Below are 18481 nucleotides of genomic sequence, written 5' to 3' on the forward strand. Positions count from 1 at the left end.
AAGAATTACCACTTTTCCATTGGGCCTTTCCTTTGTCATCATTCTTCCATTCAAATTTTCCTTTATCCTACATAAAATTGTTAGATCTGCCACCTTCACCATAAGATCCACCTCTGCATCTTTGGAATCTACCACCTCTACCTCTTTGTCTTTGTTCATGCTTCTTTGTCAAGATCTCCTCAGCTTTCAAGGCATATTGATATGCTTCTTCTACACTTTCTAACTTCACAAAACTTATTTCATCTTGTATTATAGATCTTAATCTATTAATGTACCTTGCAATTTTCTCAACATCATCATCCACATGTCCAAATCTGATGTCCAATCTATAGAACTCTTCGGTATATTCTTTCACAGCCATGTCTTTTTGTTTCAAATTTTGCATCTTTCTCAACAAGCTAACTTGGTAATCAGTAGGGAGAGATTTGTTCTTTACCTTCTTCACCATCTTTGGCCAAGTTCTAAACTTCTCCTTTCCTCTCCTTTGTCTATCAGTTTGCAAGTGCTCCGACCATATTGATGCATGACCTTTCAACCTAGTGACTACAATCTTCACCTTTCTATTATCAGGAGTTTTTTCATACTCAAAAAACTTCTCCATATTTGAGATCCAATCCAATATAGAATTGGTATCCAATTCTCCATCATAAGGAACAACTTCTACAGTAGGCTTTGAATTTTTCCTAGACAACACTCGCAACAATCTTTCCTCATCTTGATCTTCTTCAGGTTCTGGATTATGGTTTGGTGCTACTACTTCATCATCAAGATGTGATCCTCTCCTCTGGGCTATCTCCATAGCATCTAATCTAGCTACAATTTGTCTCAACTAATCCAATATAGCATCATCAACATTTCTTCAACCATGAACCATCTTTACAAATCAAGTTCCTTCAAGATTGTAACCCTCTACAAGTTATAGGTCAAATCCTCAGATTTTCCACCCTATAACCAAATCCAAATAAGGGTTCTACATGATTCAATCTTTGCAAGGATGAACCTCAAGCTCTAATACCAATTGATGTAGGCAAAGGATCAATAACTAGGGCCAAAGGATCACCTAGCTATTTAAACCACCCTACAAGAGTTAACATAATGGAAGCAAACACAAAGAACAACAACCAAAAGAGGAAAAAGAGTGAAATATTTATATTGATTCATTAAAACATCTTCATACATGCCCAACTGTAAGGCCTTCTAGGTTACGACCAATTACAAACACATTCACATTCAAAGATCCAATAGCAAATTCACACTTTTAGTTCTGCTCTCCAATCCTCTTCCAAAAACTTGCCTAACTCTAAGCCTAAACACTCTATATATACTTGCCAAAATGGCTTATAGATTATTCTAGCAAATTACATAAGAGGAAGGCTGATCCAACAATGGTTTGGACACATCCCAAGAAAAGATTTTAACAGAAATGTCGCAATTGAAATAAATCATGCAAGTCGGCTCGCAGAAATCATATCCAAATGCTAACACTCAACATTCATTGGGTAACTTGACACATGTAGAGTCACTCGGCATCCACTGGGTAACTCGATACATGAAGGATTTGATAGGAACATGAAGGAATTGCTAGGCACATAAAGGAATTGCTAGGCACATGAAGGAATTGCTAGGCACCAACTTGTAGAATGAACAAAAATGAGTCGGATAACAAGGTAATCTAAGATGCTCTTGCATCATTCTAGAACAAGAGGATTGTATGGTGAAAGTTACTTTATGATTTTTATTGATGATTTCACTAGAATGATGTGGGTAGAATTTCTTAAAGAGAAATCAGAATCTTTTGAGAAGTTTAAAATATTTAAGAATATAGTTGAGAATGAATCTAGTGTTAAGATAAAGTGTTTGAGATTTAATAGAGGAGAAGAATTCACCTATAGAGAGTTTAACATATTTTACAAAGAGAATGGAATCAAAAGACAACTATCTTCACCTAGAACACTTGAGAAGAATAGGATTTTTGAAGGAAGGAATTAGTCAGTAGTAGAAGCAGCTAGAGTGATGTTGTTTGAGAATAATGTTTCAAAGACATTTTGGAGAGAACTAGTCAACACAACATTATACACTCTAAACAGAGTATAGATCAGAAAAGGTATGAAAAACACAACTTATGAACTACAGTTTGGTCATTCACCATTAGTTAAGTATTTCAAAATATTTGGGAGAAAATTTTATATTAAGAGACATGATGACATTGGTAAGTTTGATCCAAGAAGTGATGAAGGTATGTTTATTTCCTATTCATTGAAAATCAAGGCATATAAGTTTTTTAACTATAGAACTAAGACAATAGCTGAATGCACAAATGTAAAGATTGATGAAAAGTTTGGAACTAAAGAAAAGATGGTAGATTATAATCCAGATAAAGAAGAAGATAATTTTGGAATCGTTAGATAGAATGTTAAATTTTTCTTTGAGACTAACAATGATTTGTAGAATGATGTGCTAATTGTTGAGCAAAGAAGAGAGCATAGATTTGAACCTAGAGAAGAGATAAGAGTTCAGATGTCAACTCCTACCTCTAACAAGAATTTAACAAATAATCATCCTCCAGAGTAGATAATTGGAAGAAAAGACAAAGGTGTGATGATAAGAAACAAAGTAAATGAGGAGATATGTTTGATATCTCAAGTTGAAACTAAGAGCATAGATGAAGTATATAAAGATGATCATTGGATTCAAACAATGAAGGAAGAATTAGATTAGATTGTGCAGAATTATACATGGGAGTTAGTTGCTAGACCTAAAGAAAAGAATGTAATAGGAACCAAATGGGTATTCAGAAATAAGATGAATGAGCAAGGTGAAGTTGTGAGGAACAAGGCTAGACTTGTATGCAAAGGATATTCATAGCAAGAAGGCATAGACTATGAGGAGACATATGCACTTGTATCTAAAATGGAAGCAATAAGGATGTTTTTATCTTATGCAGAAAATAAGAAGTTCAAGGTTTATCAGATGGATGTTAAATCAACCTTCCTAAATGGAGAACTTGAAGAAGAGGTATATATTGAGCATCCTAAAGGTTTTCCTTTATCAAAATAAAAAGACATGGTATGTAGACTAAAGAAATCTCTGTATGGTCTAAAGCATGCACCTAGAACTCGGTATTCAAAGTTGAATAGTTATTTGGCAAAGCTTCGATTTGCTAAAGGTACGAGAGATAGTAACTTGCATTTGAAAGAATTTGAGAATGGCTTGCTAATAATAGTAATATTTTTTTATGACATCATATTTGGAGGCAATGATGAAGCAAGTGATAAGTTTGTTAAAGAAATGAAGAATGAGTTTAAAATGAGCATGATAGAAGAAATGAAGTTTTTCCTAGGATTATAGATTATATAGAATAGTGATGGTATTTTCATATCACAAGCCAAGTACATGAATGACTTGCTCAAAAGGTTGGTTTATAATGTTGTAAACCTATTGGTACACCTATGATAATTGGTCATACATTAACTAGCAAAGATGATACACCTACAATAGAGCAAAAGAAGTAAAAATCCATGATTGGAGGTTTGTAATATCTAACTCACACTGGACCAGATATAGCAAATGTAGTTGGGATTGTAGTTAGATTTCAAGCTAATCCTAAGGAGTATCATTTTTTTGTAGTAAAGAGAATATTTAGATATTTGAAAGGAACATCTAACTATGGAATTCAGTATGATAGATCAAGTGATTTTACTTTATGTACATATATTGATGCAGATTGGGTAGTAAATATGGATGACAAAAAGAGAACCAGTGGTGGAGCATTCTTTCTTAGAGGAAGATTAGATTCTTGGATAAGAAAGAAGCAAGATTGAATTTCTCAAAGTACAATTGAGGCAAATTATGTTGTAGTAGAAAATAACTATGATCAAATTATGTGGATGAAGTAGATGTTGAAGGATATCATAATTGAGTTTGAAGAACCTATTATCATTTAGTGTGATAACACAAGTACAATGAGTATGTCTAAGAATCTTGTATTGCATTCTAAAATTAAGAATATATCTATTAAGTATCATGTGTTGAGAGAGAAAGTAGCAAAAAAAGAGATTAGGTTAGAGTATGTGAGGACTAATGATCAGATTGCAGATATCTTTATGAAGCCTTTGTCTAAAGATACATTTGAGTACTTAAGACATTTGGGATTATGCCCTTGCCTACTTCTGAGTAGATGATGCAAAGAGTCCATTAGTCCAGTGGTATAAATAATTATTGTTAGCCTAGACTAAATGTTGATGCTTCCCATATGGTGGAGTATTTTTGATGAGTAGAGTTATTGAGGACTCTTGGTATTTGGTTTTGAATAGTGTCTTTGGACACTCAAGCCAGTTGAAGACTTGGAGTAGCATATTAGCAATTGGTATTTAGCAATTGGTATGTTGTGACACTAAGATTGAGGCCTTTGACATTTATTTTAATGGGGGAGAGAATATGCATGAAAAATAACTCCTAAGTATGGGAAGAGAATATGCATGAAGGATAGATATCTCTTTAGAGAGGTTTAGAAAGATTAATGAAAGGAAGTAGGAATATGCACCTAATCTATTGTGAATTTATTAGTGTAAAAGTAAACAAATGATGTCTAAGAAGCAAGAGTATGCACTAGTTGTATTGAGACTTTTAGCATGTGGACAACTAATGTTGGTCAGCAGCAGCAATAGAACATTGTTTGGTATTTGTGGAACTTAGATGGTTTTTCATCTATGTTGTAATCAATGCCAATGGGGAATATTTTTAACATGAATTTTGATGATAATACTGTGGTGGAGTATTCTAAGCATTGGAGAGTATTTACATATTACATTCATGACTGTGTTTTTCATTGATGTCAACATAGCATGGTTTCTATAAATTTTCATTGAGTAGAAAACATAGATCTTAATGGTACGAACAATGATTTGATTTTCTTGTTATGTGTAGTTATGGACATGTTTGGAAAATTTTCCTAATGAATTGGTCAAGTGTGAAAATTCAAAGTCAAACATGTATGAAAGTTGTACATGATTTACAGAGAGTAGTGCAAAGAAAGAGTATTGGTAAAGTAGTTCTTGATATTTGTTTGCTACATTACATTTGAGATGCACTAAGAATATGTGTAGTTAGGAAAAAATAGAAGATAGTTAGTTGATGAGATCACCAAGTGTACAAGCCCTAGTATCACATGTTTAAAGCTTTGTATAGACTATGAGCTAACAATGCTTTTGTAATTGTAATTAATTATTTATCTTATTATAATTAATTGGAAAAGCCTCAAGGCTGACTCAAGGAATTATTATGAAGATATGGTATAAAGGAAAGATGTTTTACTTTTTTGTAAAGAGAGCATGAATGTTGTGATCATTTTATCAAGTGCAAAATTTGAAAAGGAGTAGAGTACTTATTGAATGTGAGTAAGCGATCCAAGGGATTATTGCATGCAAGTTTTGTGATCTAGTTACAAGATCAGAAGGATTAGAGGTTTGGTTGATAGAATAAAAGAAGAGGAAGGAAGTAAATTTCATTTCTATTATTCTACAAGGAGTAATATAGAGATCATTTGGATAGTGGGCTCATTGGTCTTGCCCTTGAAGTTGTTTGGACAATGGGTCTAGCTGTCTTCCACAAATCCTAATAGGGTTGGAATCTATTAACAGGGATTCAAAGTCTTCTAACAGAGACTCATATGTACTAAGTGTTTTCATAGACTCCTAAAAATAAGGAATATTTATATTAATACATCATCTTGTGGGTACCATCCCCACTGGGGTTTTCCCTTTGATCAAGGGTTTCCCTAGATAACATATTTGGTGTTATTGTGTATGAGTATCTTGTTGTGGTTTTAGTTTATATTACTCTTATAGTTAAGTTGTTTTAAGGTTGATAATTGTAATATTAGTTGGAGAACTAATTCACACCTCCCCACCCCTCCCCCCACTCTTATTTATATCAGTGGACTATATATTCTAACACCAAAAGTGTAGGAAGCACAGTTGCTTTGTTACATGGTCTAGATCTGAATAGGTTTTGCTAAAAATAGGAAGTAGCTAATCCCAAGGTATACCTTGGTTTGTACTCTAGTGTTGTTTTAGACCTATATTTTTAAAATATCAACACTATACATGATGATCATGTTGGAAATAATCAAGACTAGCTAGGTTACTAAGAGGGGAGGGGTGAATCAGTAACTACAAAACTTTAAATCAATTCGGTACTAAACAATATAAATCATTCACCATTCATTCTTCTAATCTACTGCATGCATGAGAAAGATAAACATTCATAACACATGAATACAGTATTTTGGTGACCCATAAACCTTCCAAATAGAAAGTTAAACTGGGGTGGGGATGATACCCAAAAAACTTCACTACTGCAGTATAAAGTTGGCATGTTAGGGCTTACATCGACCACTTCTCATGATCTGCCCTACTAAGATAAATTTGGACTGCTAGATCCACCTTGTTAGAGGTTTTACAAACATATAATGAAGTATGCACTCTGTTAAGAGATTTATACAAAGACTATTAAGTCTACCTTGTTAAAGGATTTGGAAAACTAACTCAACTATTAGGATGAAATAGTAGATCTAACTTACAACTTGATTGCTGAATAGATCTTTGAATTATAGATCACCTCTTATGACTGATATATCTTTAATGCTCCTTGTAGACCTTGTTGAATACTCTACTCTACTATTGATTCACATTCTCTCTTCACAAAGTAACATATATCCATTCCTTGATCATACAATACATACATTGCAAATGATACAATACATTACATATATACCATTCCAATATTTATAATTACAAGGTCGGCTAAAACACAAGTAAACCAAATATTATTGAGTCAACCAAATAGTAGAAAACTCAAGTTCTAAAACTAACTTCATGGTGAACTTCTGATACTCGATGTCCAAGGCTTTACTCGGCATTGTCATGCACTAGGTAGAAGTAGAAGCACGGTCCATACTAATCACACAAAGTAGCTTCAAACTTAGTAACCATTGGAGACTCAGTAGATATAGTGTCACTTGGTAGATACTGAATCCTTTGTTTACCTTGTTGTCACTTGATAAACACTACACATCCATCACTTAGTAGACACTGACTTCACATCACACAAAATGATAACTTGGTAGACACTATGAAGCTTGATGACCACTATCTACTTGGTGAATACTGTATGCTCGGTAAATATTGTTGGACTACACACTCACTCGGTAGCTTTAGGAATGCTTGGTGTAAACTGCTTAAGTGATGAACTCACTTGGCAACCACTGAATGCTCAGTATAAACTGTAGACTAAGTGATGAGCTCGGTAACCATTTAGAATCAAATAAGTGTTGTCACTAATGAAAAATACAACATAATGCCAACAATCTCCCCCTTTGGCATTAGTGACAAAAACACTTATGAACCAAAACTTATGTATACTAACATATTGATTTTTTATTTTTCAAAATTGATCTTTGTTAAGCTATTGTATATACATATCTTACATATCTCCCCCATACATATGGCATAATATACACATAGCCTTTATCTGTATGAATAAATTTTCTCACTTGATTTCTCCACAAGTCTCTTATCATATCTTACTCCCATGTCTCTTACTATCTCTTACTCCCCCTTTATGACAATAATGCTAAAGAGATATGCAAAATATTTAAATAGAGACACCAAAATGTGAGAGAAATTTGGAGTATACCTTGAGAATAAGAGCCAATGTCTTATCACAATTATTTTGCAAAATTTTGTAGGTGGAGAGTGCCACTTGAACTTCTGCAAAAAGTTCAATCATATGATTTTCTATGGAAAAATTGTTATCTTGGACCAATGTTTTTGAATATGTAATGTATTTTTGCATTGAGTCCAAAACTGGAAGGATCATGTTTTGTATATCAATCAGTGTAGACCTGATGCAGGAGCATCCAGAGGTATAAGGAAAATCCTTTGTCAACCCAAAAAATGTACCTAGACTTAGTTTCTATTTCATGTGTTTTCATTTTTGGATACCCATTTGGGTCAAATAAAGGTTCCAACTCTCACAGTTCCACTATCATTGTTTTAGGATAGAGTATTTGAACACCTTGGGATACATGTAAATGCCAAAAAAATAGGAGTATGAAATTGAGCCATCATTTTGGTGAACTAGAAGGTGTAAATTGGCCAAATGAATGTAATTGTAATTTAGCGCATTCTAGAAAAAGAATCAGGTCAAAAGGCCCCACGGTTTGAAAGTTATTGTAGTTTTTCAGTTTCTGGAGACCTCCTAAGAATGCTTCAAAGTCAGGATAGGGGAATTAAATGACTTTGAAAAGGGCCAAAAAATGGGGGATGAGCAAAGCTATCTATAGGGCTATAGAGCGCTTCAAGAGCTTTTCAAAAATGTAAACGGTTCGTCAATCGGAGCTACGGTTCAATAGTTATGCCTCCTAAAAGTTTGGTTACCATTTTTGGATTCTTCTAATTATGTGCCAACTTCTAATGCAACTTCTAGAGCCATCTATTTGGTTAATGGAAGTCTACTAGCACTTTCTAGAATGTATTCCTAATCCTTAACCCTTCGGGGTCTATTTAAGAATATTTCTGGCATTGTAAAAGGCAGTTTGAAGTGGAGTTTGAGAGAAGGTACTAGAAGAAGAATTTACCTACAAACTTATACTATTGTAAGCCCTTAGGGCATGTTTTGAAGTATATTTCCTCTGTAATAAATGTATTAGCATATTTACATAGTTAATACAATTTTCTCTTTCTTGTTGTGTCCATTTTGTGCTTGGGTTGTGTCCCCATCAAGTGGTATCAAAGCAGGTTTTCCTAAGTGTGTAGACAGAGTGCCGACTGTGAGGCAGTTTGCACCAGGACTGTGTGGTTGTGGGTTTGAATTAAGAAGATTCCTCCATGAAGAGAGTGTGGTGGCAGGGCCAGAGCTATTAATCTTGAGGAGGTTAGAGCCCTCAAAAGGTAGCTTCAAGCGTTGCAGGAGGAGCTCCGTAGAGGAACAAATGTTGCTGCAAGCGACGAAAGTGATGATGACAATGAAGAAGAAGAAATTGGACCAGAAGGGGAATTTGATGGGGAAGTTTTGAATCAGGTAGAGGAAAGGCTTTTTAGGGCCATTACTAATTTTGGGAAAAGATCTACAATTGACGTGCGTGTATTTTTCAGAAATCTGAAACCAGATGAGTTGATCGATTGGATCAATGAACTGGAAGAATACTTTGAGTATGAGGATATGAGGGATCTAAATAGGGTTAAGTTTGTAAAGACCATGCCAAAATCTGGTGGCAAGAGGTTCAATTGGAAATAAATCAAAGAGGAAAGGAGAAGATCACAAGGTGGGATCGTATGGTGGACAAATTGAAGAAGCAATTCATTCCTGTTGATTACGAGCTTGATTTGTTTAAGAAGATGCATGGGTTAAATCAAGCAAGAAAATTAGTCTAGGAATATACAAACGAGTTTTACTGACTTCTAATTAGAGCAGGGCATGTAGAAGCAAATAAGGTTGCTCATTATATCAGTGGGTTGTGACCTAGCATCCATGAGGAATTAAGTCTGGTAAGAATGACCAGTGTTGAAGAGGCATACCAGTTTTCCCTATGAGTTGAAGAGAAGCTAAATAAAAGGTTTGAAAGGAGACAAAGAGGGCATGGTCAAGGAGGAAGAGATAGTGGTAGGTCATCTAGAGGCCGAAATGAAACCCAAAAGAAAAATGAAGATGTGGGTACTAGCAAGAACCAAAGGAACGAGGGTTTCAATCACTCCTGAGATCAAGACTTTGGAAATTAGAGAGGAAGAGGTAGAGGGCATGGACAAGGAAGAGGAGGCTTCTGTGGTACCTATTTCAATTGCAATTAAGAAGGTTAGTGTGCCTTTGAATGCCCTCAACAACAAGGAAGGATAGATAGGAGAGCTGAGGGTCAAGCTAGGGTTGCTCATGTGGATGAGGATGCACAATCATCACATTCAGAGGATGAAAAAAGAGGAGAGACTTTAGTAAATGAAAGGGTCCTACTAAGTGGTGAGATTGAACTAGGACAAAGAAGGAGTCTATTTTGCACCGAGTGCAAGTGTGAGAATAAATGTTGTGATGTGATCATTGATGGTGGTAGCATTGATAAATTGGTATTAGAGGAGATGGTCTCTAAGCTGAAGCTCAAGAGGGAGAAATACCCCCAGCCCTATCGGATTGCTTGGGTGAAGGATGATCATAAGGTTATGGTAAGTGAAAAATGTTTAGTGAAATTCAAAATTGGGAGTTACCATGATGAAGTTCTCTGTGATGTTATTCCAATGGATGTTTGCCATCTATTGTTGGGAAGACCATGGCAGTTTGATAGGCATGCAGTACATGATGGTCATGCAAACACGTACTCTCTAACAAAGGATGGAGTTCACCACAAACTAAAGCCCATGAAAAGGGAAGGTGAAAAGGTAAGTAGCATTGCTAGGATTTGTCTTGTTGATGGAAGGAAGTTTTTAGATGGCATGAAACATCAGCGTATGTGCTATGCTTTGATCCCTAGGAAAGATAAAGAAGGTAGTAATGAAATACCACTTGAAGTTTTAGATTTACTAGGTGAGTTTGGAGATATCATCTCTGATAATGTTCTAGAAGGATTTCCACTAGTAAGGCAAATCAATCATCAGATAGATTTAATCCCAGGAGCTAGTTTGCCTAACAAGGCTACTCACAGAATGACTCCTACTGAAACTGAGGAGCTAAATAGACAGGTTTAGGAGCTATTGAGGAAGGGCTTTATTTGGGAGAGCCTAAGTCCATGTGTAGTACCTACAATATTGGCACCAAAGAAGGATGGAGAGTGGAGGATGTGTACAGACTCTCGAGCTATAAATAGGATAACCATCAAGTATCGATTCCTTTGCCAAGAATAGATGATCTTATGGACTGCTTGAGTGGAGCTCGGTACTTCACAAAGATAGATCTCAAGAGTGGCTATCATCAGATACGAATATGAGAAGGAGATGAGTGGAAAATAGCCTTCAAGACCAAGGAGGGTCTTTATGAGTGGTTAGTCACGCCCTTTGGATTAACGAACGCCCCAAGCACCTTCATGCTACTTATGAATGAGGTACTTAACAAGTTCTTGGGAAAATTTGTTATTGTCTATTTGGATGATATTTTAATTTCTAGCAAGACTTTGGAAGAACATTTATTGCATATTTCTAGTGTCCTTGAAAGGTTAAGGGAAGAGAAACTGTTAATTAATATGAAGAAGTGTATCTTTGCAAAAAGGAAGTTAGTCTACTTGGGGTTTGTTATATCACCTGAAGGTCTTAAAATTGATCCAGAGAAGGTAAAAGCCATCTTGGAATGGCCTACTCCAAGGTCTGCTACTCAGGTAAGATCATTTCATGGTATGGTTAGTTTTTATAGAAAGTTCATTAAGAATTTTAGTGGCATATGTGCACCCCTGACTAACACAATAAGAGGGGATAGAAAAGAGTTCAAATAGACAGCGGCAGCTACAAGAAGTTTTGAATTGCTGAAGAAGAAGGTGACAGAACAACCTGTGTTGGCACTTCCAAATTTTACAAAGGTGTTCCAAGTGGATTGTGATGCTAGTGGCAGTGCTATTGGAGCTCTATTAAGCCAAGAAGGTAAGCCTATTGCATATTTTAGTGAAAAATTGAATGATGCAAAAAAGAAGTATTATGTTTATGATCAAGAGTTCTATGCAATAGTTCAAGCCTTAAAGAAATGGAGGCATTATTTGTTGCCAAAGGAATTTTTTTTGTATACTAATCATCAAGCATTACAGTACCTAAATAACCAAGGTAAATTGAATCAGAGGCATATGAAGTGGGTAGAGTTCTTGCAGAGCTATACATTTGTGTTGAAGCATAGAAGTGGAAAATCTAACAGGGTTGCAGATGCACTAAGTAGGAGACAGTTGTTGCTTATAGTAATGCAGGTTGAAGTAGTTGGGTTTGATGAACTCAAGAATCTATACCCTAAGGATCCTAATTTTGTTGAAGTGTGGAAAGCTTGTAAAGAGCCTGTTGCTGTAGACAGAACTAAGTGGTTAGACTATCTGATTCAGGATGGTATGCTATTCAAGGGCAGTCAATTATGCATTCCAAGGAGTTCCATGAGGGAAAATTTGATTAAGGAGAAACACAGTGGAGGGATGGCCGAACATTTTGGTCGAGATAAGACCCTTTCCATTCTTAGAGAACATTATTTTTGGCTTCAAATTTCACAGGATGTGAAAAAGTTTGTACAAAGTTGTTAGATGTGTCAAGTTGCCAAAAGATTTAGTCACAACACTAGACTATATCAGCCATTGCCTATTCCATCAAAGCAATGGGAGGACATAAGTATGGATTTTGTTCTTGGATTTTCGAGGATGCAAAGGGGTAATGACTCAGTATTTGTGGCGGTTGATAGCTTCTCCAAAATGGCACATTTTATTCCATGCCACAAAACTCATGATGCTGTCCATATTGCAGACTTGTTTTTTAGAGAGGTGATAAGACTACATGGTCTCCCAAGGAGTATAGTTTCTGATAGAGATACTAAATTTGTGGGGTATTTCTAGAGAACATTGTGGAAGAAGTTGAGAATAGACTTGAAATTCAGTTCCACACATCACCCACAGATTGACGGCCAAACAAAAGTGGTAAACAAAAGTCTAGGCATTTTGCTGAGATGTTTAGTTGGGGATAAGCCCAAGGGATGGGATTTGATTCTACCACAAGCGGAGTTTGCTGACAATAACTCTATAAATAGGAGTACTGGTAGATCACCATTCCAATTTGTATATGGAAGTAGCCCCAGGACTGCACCAGAATTGAGGAAGATAGAGCAAGGTGAGAGGACAAGTGCTGAAGCTGAAGAATTTGTTGAACATATCAAGCGTCTACATGAGGAGGTTCAGGCACACGTTACCAAGATGAATCAAGAGTATAAAGCTAGGGCTGATCAAAGGAGAAGACATAAGGAATTCCAAGTAGGGGATCTAGTCATGGTACACTTATGAAAAGAAATATTTCCATCCAGTACTTACAACAAGCTAAAAATGAAGAAATTTGGCCCCTACAAAATTCTGAAGAAACATGACTCAAGAAATGCATATGAGGTGGACTTGCCAGATGGAATTCACATTTCTCCTATTTTCAACATTGCAAACTTAACAGAGTATCATGATGATGGTGCAGATGAGGAGCTAATGTTAGAGCCATGTCCAATTCCTACTTCTAAGAAGGAGGAGATAGAGGAGATTCTGGATAGTCATGTGGGTAGGAGTACCAAAAATAGGCAGTATGAAGAGTATTTGGTCAAGTGGAAAGGACAGTCGATAGAGGACTCAACTTGGATTTCAGCAACTGAGGTTTCCCATTTGGGATTTCCTCTAACATTCATAAAGTGATAGGGTCACTTTTCAATCTACCCTGGGTGTCTGATGCAAGAGCATCCAGAGGTATAAGGGCAATCCTGTGTCAACCAAAAAAATGTACCTAGACTTAGTTTCTATTTCATGTGTTTTCATTTTTGGATACCCATTTGGGTCAAATAAAGGTTCCAACTCTCACAGTTCCACTATCAGTGTTCTAGGATAGAGTATTTGAACACCTTGGGATACATGTAAATGCCAAAAAAATAGGAGTATACAATTGAGCCATCATTTTGGTGAACTAGAAGGTGTAAATTTTCCAGATGAATGTAATTGTAATTTAGACATTCCAAAAAAAGAATCAAGTCAAAAGGCCCCACAGTTTGAAAGTTATTGCAATTTTTTAGTTTTTGGAGACCTCCTAAGAATGCTTCAAAGTCAAGTTAGGGGCATTAAATGACCTCAAAAAGCGCCAAAAAATAGGAGATGAGAAAAGTTGTCCATAGGGCTATAGAGCGCTTCGAGAGCTTTTTGGAAATGTAAACAGTTCATCAATCGGAGCTACGGTTCAAAAGTAATGTCTCCCGAAGGTCTGATTACCGTTTCTGGATTCTTCTAATTATGCACCAACTTTTAATGTGACTTATAGAGCCTTCTATTTGGTCTGTGGAAGCCTACTAGAACTTTCTAGAATGTATTCCTAATCCTTAACCCTCCAGGGTCTATTTAAGAACATTTTTGGCATTGTAAAAGGCAGTTCGAAGTGGAGTTTGAGAGAAGGTATTGGGAGAAGAATTTACCTCCAGACTTATGCAATTGTAAGCCCTTAGGGCATGTTTTGAAGTATATTTCCTCTATAATAAATGTATTAGCATATTTACATAGTTAATACAATTTTCCATTTCCTATTGTGTCCATTCTGTGCTTGGGTTGTGTCCCCATCAAGACTTGATCCTAGCTTCCTCTCTTAGCAATTTTGCCTACATTTCTGACAAAAATTTCACCTTGAGGTGATGTGTTGAGCTTGAACTAGGGTCAAGTTGTAGCCTTTGAGTGCTTTCCTTCATGTCAACATCAATCTTACTCAATTTCTCCTTTATATCCTTGGTGAACTCAGTAACATCACAAAGCTTGCCAAAAAGTGATGTTACATTGGTGAAGGATTGTTCAAGATTGCTAAAAATTGTAGATAGCTCTACTTGGTTTATTGCAATGTGTTGAGTAATGTACTCAAGCATCTTATTATCAAATCTTTTCTCTACTTTCTCCATTAACTTCTCTTTCCCAGAAGTATCCTCATTGAACTTATTTACAACTTCTTCCAATTGTAATAAAATGTGTTGTGATGAGTGTACATCAACACCTATAGCCTCAGTTATTATATTTTTAGCATTTTCAATTATAGTAAATTCTCTATCTCTTTCATCTCTAAGCTATTTCTGCCTTTCCTTTTGCTCCAAAAGTTGACTAACCAATATCATTTCATCAGCTATGGTAGTGTCTAAATCCAACTTGGGAATGAAAATTTCTTTGTCCAAATCAATGCCTTCATCAATTTCTTTGCCAGTAAGTAGAAGTTTTAGAGGAGTCTTTGGTTTTACTTTTGAGCTTACTTCTTTGGACTTAGAAATGGTAACAATAGTAGAAATTGCTTGACTTGTAGTAAAAACTTGAATGGGTCCAATTGAAGGAAAATTGAAAGAAGTGCTAACTGTGTCCAAAAATGTACTATCCAAAAATGAAGTAACAATAGGTGATGTACAAACTGGAGTACTTACAATTGGAGAATTGACTAAAATAGAAGCTGGTGTTATCAAAGCTATAGTAAACAAAACTGTAGAACATACTAGTAAACTTAATGTACATGGTGCTATGGAAGTTGACACAATTGAAGAACTGGCAACTATGCATACTTCTAAAGTAGATGACTCAGGAGCTAATGAAGAGGGCTGCAGCTCAGTAGATGAAGTGGTAGACACTTCCATTGTAAATACCTAGAGCTATGAGGTAGCAAATAATGATTGTGCAAATGATATACTTGTGGTGATTGCAATCACATTTGTTGAAGTTGACTCCAACCCTGATGATGTAGCAATCTTAGGTGGAGAGTGAGGAAGGGAAGCAATGACTTCTACTACTATTTTCATTAGATCATCTTCTTCATCTTCTTCATTTTCTTCCTCTTTAGCTTCTTCCTCTTTCTCTTCATCATCCTTCATCAATTCTTGACATTCCTCAGCATCAATGGTAACACATGGTGTGTTATCCTCTTCTTCATCATCACTGTCATCATCATCATCCTTAATCTCTACTAGATCATCCCTGGGCTTATGTAGAAGATAGTTGTTCTTCCACATGTTTGTTGCATCTCTAACCACATGCTTAATGTCTTTAATCAAAATCAAACATGTATGAAATATAATCATCATTTTACCTTCATTATTCTTCATAGCTGCCTTGACTTTTGCATCTATAAGATTAGGCAATAACTTTCTCAAAGATTGTTCATATATATCTCTAGCTATCTATATAGCTCATTCCCACCTTAGCTGCAATCTTGCCAATAATTCTTTTGAAATCTAAGGAGCAATTTGATCTGGGGAATATTTCCATTTTCCCATTTTGGTAAGTACCAACTCCTCAATTTGCATCTTCTCAGCATTAGTCCTTGTTTCAAACTTTAGGGCCTTTAAGTTTGTGATGCTTGCTCCTTCTTCCATCTATTTTAACCTTTATTGGAAGGTAAGTGGGGGCTTCACAAGCATAACTTCACTCTCTCCTTTACCTTTCCCTTTTGATCTTCTAGTGAAAATAGTTGTGGAGGCCTTTGGAGGTTTGGTAATGATTACCCTTCCTTTCTTCTTTGCTGGCTCTACCTCCTTTACAGATTCCTATTCTTCTCCTTCTTCTTCTTCTTCTTCATCCTCTCCTTTACCCTCAATAAGCTTGATTTCTTGGTTATCTTCCTCTTTCCTTTGTTGATTGCCTAGGGTAGCTTGATTTCAAGCTCAATTTTGGCTTTGGCCTCTTCAAATGTACCAAAAGCTAGTAGCATAGGATCTACAAGTTCATTTACCAATTCTTCTATGATATCTCTGGTTTCATCAATGTTCACCTCATATGGGAGAGGTTTTACCCATGCAACTCGAGGCCTAACTTCCTGAATGTACACTCTATCATAGTCAACCATGAAGCACACATCATCTTTGTAATCTTCAACAAGTTTGGGAGGAATCCTAAACCTGTTGTTCATCTTCTCCTTGAAATCTTCAAAGTAATTGTCCATAATGCTATCAAAATTTATACCCATTTCTACAATAAATTCATTAATCTGATACAAGATAAGAACATCTTTTCTCCATACCATAGAACCTTTAGATGGGAAAAAAAATTTCACATAAAAGAAAAGACTTGTCAACAAAGAACCAAATTTGATTGGGTTGTTCTTTGATGTCCTAATACTATTTGTATTCTTGTTCAGCTGCTTTAACAATAATTCTAATAGGTCAAATTCCATATTTTTCTTCACAACTTTATATGTTAAATCCATTGCCTCACATGGCATGCTATACAAATGATTGGAGCTGTAAATCTTATGAGCAATTACATGAATACAAAACCTTAATTCCACATCAGAAACAATGCTAATTTTCAAACCTCTACCATCCCACTCGGCTAGGGTTTTCTTTTGGAGCTCATCCCAACCTAGGGTTTTGGTAGATTTTTCTTTGCTCAGCATGGGGAGACCCATAATCTTGTGTATCATCTTCTTGGTGATCAACAGTGGCTTCTCTAACCATAATTGACCATTGTGCACACAACTAAGAATGTACTTAATCCACTTGATCTGAAAGCTCCTTGGCATACGTCTGATATGGGTTAACCCTTTAGTTTCTAGATGCTGATGCTCGAGTTTTAATGATCTATCAACACACATTTCTTCTAAGGCACTATCCATCTCTAGGGTTCTGATCTCCTGAATAGAACACTTAAAATGAGGGCAAATATCATTAATTAGAAGTACCTTGGGTGGAATTTGGGATTGTGCATGATTAGGATCCAATGACTCCACAACTGCTGGAACTAGCTTGAAGTTCAGTGCTTTCCACTCCACACCCTTAACTAACATTTTTTAACCTCTTTTTGCCTTGCTACTACCGCTACTTCCAGATGCCATCGCTGCTCGATAAATGATAGAAATTTTTTGAACAAATCCTTCACTGCAAATTTGCTTGAAATCACTTGTGTGCACCTGGAAATCACTCTGCTATGTGAATTCTAAAGTCACAGTGAAAAATGAAGTCAAATTCTACCCCTTTGATGAAAATTCACCATTAATGCTAGGTACCATAATGACGTAGTGCATGACAGACTGTCATCCACTCACTAGCTTGGTAGAAACTTGAGACTCAATGATCAAAAAAAACTTTTATTACTCCTAACCTAGCTCAGTTGAACTTGTGACCAACTTTTCTTGGTAAGACCTATTCTCATGTGATCCCTTTGTATCTAAAATAGTAATTTGGATCTTATGCTTTCTTTCATTTGGAACTGCTTGAGATATAACTTGAGGATACAATTCTAGTTCCTCCTTCATGAATCTAATTGGAAATGGTGGAATCACCCACTTCTTGAGTGACATGGCCATCATTTGAACTATTCTGCTTGATAGATTTAGGAATCCACTATTGTCTCATCTACTTCATGATGTTATCAGCTTTAGCTTTCATCTCATCTTCAATTCTTCCTATATTCATGCAGTTTTTGGCTATATGACCAATTTTAGTGCATGTATAACATCTTACTATTGAATCCATCTTTCTTAAGTGATGCCTTGTATAGTCTATGCCAATGTGTCCATATTCTCCATAATACTGACATCTACACCAAGTGTTGTAATCCCAACCAAATATTGCTTTGACAAATTGTTCAACTGGATCGAATGATTTGGATCTGCATTTAGATGCCTTGTGACCTTGTTTCTTGCATTTGTAACATTTTCTTTCAAATTTTGGTTTCTCCTTGCATTCATTAGCTTTATGACCATGTTTACTGTAATTGTAGCATTTTTCATTGAATTTTTCCTTTCCACTGCTCCAACATTTGTTTGATGTATGACCTAATTTACCATAG

At 35.8% G+C, this 18481-nt stretch overlaps 1 protein-coding gene across 1 annotated transcript in view; it reads right to left on the bottom strand.

Moving 5' to 3' along the window:
* LOC149574918 (citrate-binding protein-like) overlaps positions 1 to 17477 on the bottom strand; it is a 137424-nt gene extending 119947 nt beyond the window's left edge. The window contains exon 1 of the mRNA XM_089815979.1: positions 17373 to 17477. Within this exon, the coding sequence (XP_089672105.1) occupies positions 17373 to 17477 (105 nt within the window). The remainder of the gene's footprint in view (positions 1 to 17372) is intronic.
* Between the last annotated feature and the right edge of the window lie 1004 nt (positions 17478 to 18481).

Source organism: Cupressus sempervirens, chromosome 2, assembly GCF_028749045.1.
Source record: "Cupressus sempervirens isolate cs-2001-9-10 chromosome 2, ASM2874904v1, whole genome shotgun sequence".
Classification (NCBI taxonomy): domain Eukaryota; kingdom Viridiplantae; phylum Streptophyta; class Pinopsida; order Cupressales; family Cupressaceae; genus Cupressus; species Cupressus sempervirens.